The following is a 6,010-nucleotide window of genomic DNA, read 5'->3' as shown; positions in this document are numbered from 1 at the left end:
TCATTTCCAAGGATTCTTCCTTCTGAAGGGGGCGCGGGTTAAAGCGGGAAGGCGTCTCAATAACCCCCAGTCCTGACTTTGCAAGGAACACATCACCGCCTGCTCAGGTGCACAGAGTGAAAACTGGGAGCGATTTCCACATGGGAGACCAGTAAAACACTTACAGAAATTCAACAGCACTTAAACCAGCTCATTTTCAACTCTTGTACCAAGGGACTGAACAGGTGGGGATCAGGGAGACAAAACTTTCCAGATTATTTTAAACCATCTCTACTGTTCTTGAGATATGTATTTGAACTGCACGCATATTTTGCTCTTCCTTTTTTTATAATCCAGTCATGTCTGTACTGTGCTTATCTTGTGAGAACAGGCAGCTAAAATAAACACACCATATTTTTCCGAAAGGAACTGAAATATAACTGACAAGCAGCCTATTTCTCCTTAACCTCTGGCTTCGTGTCCTTGAAACGTCATAACTGGAGGCACCAGCCTCCTTCGCTTGCTTTGCTCCCTCCGAAGCAGACGCAGCGGATGCACCACAGACGAGGCATTTTACATTTGTGCAATTCTTCTTGCGCCTGACAGGTTAGTGACAGCACAGCCAGAACAGATGTAATCCTTCCCTTCCTAATGCATGTGAAGGGGAACACGAGGAGCCCTGCCCCTGCACCCTGCTCCCCTGCACAGCTCTGGGACCGGCTCAGTGCTGCAGAATTCACCTCTGCAGCCCAGCAGTTAAACTGCTCACGGGTGGACGGCTCTCAAATGGGCCACCCACAGATGTCAGACAAACTACACCTAACAGACTGAGGTTAGGAAAGCAGTAGTAGCTCCTGGAGATGAGAATACACCAGCCACGACTATAAAGACAAGTGGGCAGCTGACAAGAGCAGCAGCTCAAGACCTCAACCCGCTGCGTAGAAAAAGCAAAGCTGGAGCCTGAAATAAGATCCAGGGTCCAGCAAAATGGACTATTTCCAAGTATTTGGAAAGCTTCAAACAGCTGTGGGGAGGAAGAAAACTCTCACAGTCCGTGACAAGGCAGAGCGAGACAGACACGAAAACAGAGGCTCCTCTAAAGCAGAAAGGGCAGCGAGTCTCCGACAACAGCTGGGGGGCTGGGGGGGTGGCTGGGCACACCCCCACTGCTAAATGATGTTTGAGGAAAATCCTCCTTCAAGTTATTTGACAAGAGCTGCCCACTCTGAAGACTCCCAAGAAACCATCACAGCCATAAGTCACGTCTTGCGGGATCAGGAAGATACACAACTCGTCCCAGCGGACGACAGCGAGAGCTTCGCGGCCCCGGGTGACTTGCCAGCAAACCCGACCTCCCCGCAGCAGCGCCTGGCAAAGCTGAAGCTGCTGATGACCCAACAGAAGGCTGAGTACGAGTCCAAAATTGCAAGGTAAAGGATTTTAAAAGCTGTGAGGCTTCAGGGAAGGCACCTCCGCCTGCTGCAGGGTCCGGACCTGCGAGCGGGGCCAGGGCTGAGACAGCCCCTCCACGGAGCGCCACAACTGGCGCCAGGAGCCAGCAGGACAGGATTAGGTTCACAATTATTCAGGGCTGTTTGAATTAGTTTTCATGTGAAGTGCTTGAGAAACTCTAGATATCTGTAAGGCTGTTTTTGCGGGGCTACTCAGAGCTCTTGAAAAAGCTTCTGGTTTATTGGATATTTTCTTCTTTTGCCTTAATTCAATACTAAGCTTTTCTCTAGGGAAAAACGTGCGGGCTTCTCGGCAGCGTGAGCAGTAACTCATTATTCTCTACAAACTGCAAGTCATTAATTTTAGCTCAGAGGAAAGGATTTGTCAGTATTTTCCCAATTTCTAAGATTAGAAATAGAGATTTAGCCATAGCTTGTGATATCAAGGAAGAAAAGCAGGAACATTTCCAAGCTCTACTTTCCAAACAGCGCTACTTTTCTGTTGTGTAGCTAAAAGGAATCAACATTTTAAATACAATATTGTTCAATTAATTATAAGACACAGGTATGCTGTGTGACTTGACTATTTGATTGAATTATAAAATACCTCAACACGCGCCATTGCAAATGGGTAATGTTGAATTACACCTTGCCCTGAACATTTCATGAAGAAAAAAATCTGTTTAATCTTTAATTTAATGAAAAAGCACTCATCAATTTCTTCTTAGTAAAATGAGCTATTCCTACATATTTGGCCTTTTTAAAACAAAACAACTCTTTGCTGTATTCTGCTTTTATTTTCTGTTGCAGTTCAAGGGAACTGCAATATAAGCAGAATCCTCAGTGATTCCTAAAATAGGTTGCATTGCCACTTGTTAGACTGCTGTAGTATTCCACTATAAAAGAAACCCACAACCAAAACATCCAAAACTGACTCCTTTGGCCGTATGGTTATTTCTGTTTATTGTAAATCAGGATAACTAAAAACTGTAGATTTTAATATATAACACCAGAAATTGGAAAAATATTTGGGATATCAATACTTCTGTTTATGGGGATATATGTTTTTAAAAAAAAAGGTTCTATCTAAAAAAGCCTCTAGCTTTATTAAAAAGGGGGGAAATTGTGTAATGCAGTGCCTGTCCCCCGGCAGGCTGGAGCAGCGGAACCGAGAGCTGCAGTGGGAGATCCGGGACACGCAGTGGCAGCTGGGACAGCAGCGCCAGCGGCACCGGCTGGCGGAGATGAAGATACGAAACGCGGAGAGAGCGAAGGAAGATGCAGAGAGAAGGAATGAAATGCTGCAAAAAGAAATGGAAGAGTTTTTTGAAACCTTTGGGGAAATTAACGGATGGAAGTAAACCAGAGTGTGGTTAGCTTGAAACAGAGCTGAAGGGTAAGGGAGGGAAAGGCCCCATCCCAACTCCAGCACGTACTCAATGTCAGAGGTGAAAGAACAAACCCAGCAGTAAAACCAGGCTGTCAGTTATACAGGGACAGCTGACAAAGCCCTTGGGATCCCTGAGCCCGGGAGCTCTGCACACCAGCTGACCCCAGGGACACTTGTGCTTCTGGACACCCCGCACCCCGACTCCCCGGGCAGCCTGTGCTGGGGAAGCACCCGCTGGGTTTGGGTCACCCTGGAGTCTTGTAGGGACGCCCTGAAAGCCCAAGTGGTTTTAATCGAGGGATGTCATGTGCATCTGGGGTTTTACCAGCTGCCCCAGAGGTCCCACAGCTATCACACGGGCTTTAAGAGAGTATTTACCTCTTCCTCAAAATAAGTATTTTTTTCGAGTCAGCTGTACCTCTGTCTTGTTCAGTGAGAACAAAATGAAACACAACGCTGTTTGAGCATGAAGATAAAATTCCACCTAAGTCCTTTTACATATGTACATATACATACACATGTATATAGCCAGTAGATTATCCAAAACTTGCCAATAAATCAGACAAACTAATTCTGATCCTGTTTAACCTCCTGATGGCAAAACAGATCTGTCAGAATTACCAGACAAGCTGCTGCAATTCCAAAAAACCATCCCAGATTTCAAAATACACTTGACAGTAAACCAAGTGCTGTTAATGTGCCCAAATGTTTCAGCTGGTCAGAAGAAAGCAGCACCAACCAATCTCTCAAAACTGTTCTTCATTCATTTTCCATACCAATACTTACTTTTTGGTTAACTGGAAGCTAAAGTGGGAATTGAAACTTTATGTTCTAAGATAACTACGAGCATACATCATTTCAGTTACACGCAACATTCCGTTTCAACACAGGAAGAATCAAGAAAAAAAAAAATCGCTACAGTAAATAAGACAGAGTGCTCAAATCTTTTAAGTATACATCTTTATTTGTAATTTTACAGTGGCTTTAGTACAGTTTTATGATAAAGTTTTTGGAGAAAACAAAACAAAAAAGCTTCAGAACGAGGCTTTAACTAACACTTCAGAACTAGTTATTGACAGTTTTCCATATGAAATTCTAATTTCCTTAAAGAAAATCAATCCAAAACCAAGGAAGCACGACTGCTGTCCATAAAAAATGCCAACTTTTAGTCATCCCAAAAAGAAAAATCCAGCATCAGACAAAATAGCCACTGCATTGAAAGGAACAGGTTCCTATTGCACAAGCGTCAAGAATGAGATATGACATTCAATGCCTAATTTCATAGGCAGAAGAGGCCACGTGTATCTATATAATTAGACTTCAAAGCACATCTTTCTTCTGAAATTTTATACCATACTGTAACTGATATTAAGGCCATAAAAATCAGAACACTAACAAGTGATAGGGCTTGATGCTACTTTTTGTGACATTTGGTAAACAGAAGGAGGCGTAAAACAAGGCAGACAAAGCGTTTGGAAGGGAGTTGAGACTTGAAGGCATTTCAAAAGAAGTTCTCAAAGAACTGATTTTTGGAGGGAGTTTGAGTCATTAGATAAAGCTGGATTTCATAAATCACTCCAGGAGCCTATTATACTCTTCAATAGCATGTGTTCTGGAGTACATTACAGAATATATTCTCTGGAATTAATATTTGCATTTGTCTGAAAACAACTCTATTTGTTATTCCCTCTTTAAAATATATGAAAATGTGTATAATCTTTATAAATTATCTTAATGACCAGGTAAGGCTTCACTGTACTGAGTTAACTGCACACAAGTATCTCTGATCTCCTCTTAATTAGTTATCTTGATTACATTAAACTGCTAAAACCACCTGGGGAACCCAACATGTCACGTAATTTAAAGAAAGGGATAGTTGTGTATTGCTCTCTTCTAATGGTGTTCATTTTATTAGTGTATAAAACACTGACAGGAATAGCTCCAGAGCAGCAGTAACTACCATGGGAGTTTAAACATTTTACTTTAGGAAAATCTGGGAATCTGATGAAGCTGAAAATGCACATTAGTCATTTTATAAAGTTTGGCTTGCCACCATTTAAGAAAATATAGTTATCAAAAACAGACAAATACACTGCTAACCATCTGTTACATTTTCTTTTAAAAAATTAGCACCAATTTAAGCATCTGAATTCATAGAAAAGCTAGTGACACACTTGTATTTTCAAAAAAGTTTTCCCCATTAGAAGACAATACAATAGCGTACGCTCACGGGTATCAAATTAGCTCTGTTATCAGTAACAAATATGACTACTGTGTCAGGTAATGAACGTAAAATGTTGTTCTTACCCAATTTCTTTCTCCTCTGCTTTTGTTATCCTAAGAATCTATGAGGTGTGGAACTACAGACCCAGCCTGGGAAACAAATCCCCACGTGCTCGCTGCAGTAACACCCGAGCAAGGGTCGGGTTTGGAAGATTATTTCGGAGCAAGGACAGAGTCTTCCCGGGGTATTCACGAACATCGACTGCAGTGGAGTCCAACCAGCAAATGTTCTGGCCTTCCCACGGCACTTACAACCACCTTATGATGCGCAGCCAAACATTAATACAAAGTTTTGTGTCTAAGGAAAAGAATCCTAGTGCTCACAGCTAACTGACCTCGCTATAGAACACACCGGTGTATCTCGGTATCACAGACGGCTGGGTAGTCACGATGCTATTCAAGTCACCCTACAGGCATTTGAGCGCAAGGTGGTTTCTCAGTCTCTTACTACATGTTAAATTTCAGCCCATTAAAAATCTTGTAATTTAAAATCTCTGAAAACAGGTTTATACTTAAAGGATTCTGATCAAATCTATCAGAATAGCAAAGGCGGCAACCAAAACTTAAACACACTAAACATTTTTCTTAATGTCGTTCCTTTTTATACCATATACTGGTTGCATTTAGAAGAATCCTAAAGTGCTTCAAACCCAGCAATTAATAAAGTTGATTTCTTTTGTGCAAAACTGCAAGCACCCTTTCCAAAAATAAGCAGCAGCATCAAGGAAAAAATTACAATAGTTAAGTGTATTTTCTCTATTTTGGTTTGAATTCTTGGACCAAAATAATTTGCCATATTTTCAATAAATCGCAGAAGAGTGCATTTTATTCATTTTAAACTGGATTTGTTATACATAAACTGTTTGAAATAGCGGACCCAGGTAAGTTTATATCCACAAAGCAACGC

General features: G+C 41.7%; 1 protein-coding gene across 1 annotated transcript; it reads left to right on the top strand.

Annotated features, from left to right (window-relative positions):
- The first annotated feature begins 785 nt into the window (after positions 1–785).
- LOC102085795 (rho GTPase-activating protein 24) lies at positions 786–4,565 on the top strand. The gene is made up of 2 exons (XM_021289023.2): positions 786–1,409; positions 2,584–4,565. Exons 1-2 carry the CDS (start codon positions 1,153–1,155, stop codon positions 2,789–2,791), a joined length of 465 nt encoding a protein of 154 aa, XP_021144698.1. The 5' UTR covers positions 786–1,152; the 3' UTR covers positions 2,792–4,565.
- The last annotated feature ends 1,445 nt before the right edge of the window (positions 4,566–6,010 follow it).

The sequence above is a fragment of the Columba livia genome, chromosome 14, assembly GCF_036013475.1.
Source record: "Columba livia isolate bColLiv1 breed racing homer chromosome 14, bColLiv1.pat.W.v2, whole genome shotgun sequence".
Taxonomy (NCBI): domain Eukaryota; kingdom Metazoa; phylum Chordata; class Aves; order Columbiformes; family Columbidae; genus Columba; species Columba livia.
This window is presented reverse-complemented; position numbering and strand designations above follow the sequence as displayed.

What these genes read in the sequence shown, in the direction of transcription:
- LOC102085795 (XM_021289023.2), top strand. Translation starts at nt 1,153, where the DNA reads ATGATGTTTGAGGAAAATCCTCCTTCAAGTTATTTGACAAGAGCTGCC. An exon ending in TACGAGTCCAAAATTGCAAG is followed by an intron (nt 1,410 to 2,583) that starts GTAAAGGATTTT and finishes GTCCCCCGGCAG; the next exon opens with GCTGGAGCAGCGGAACCGAG.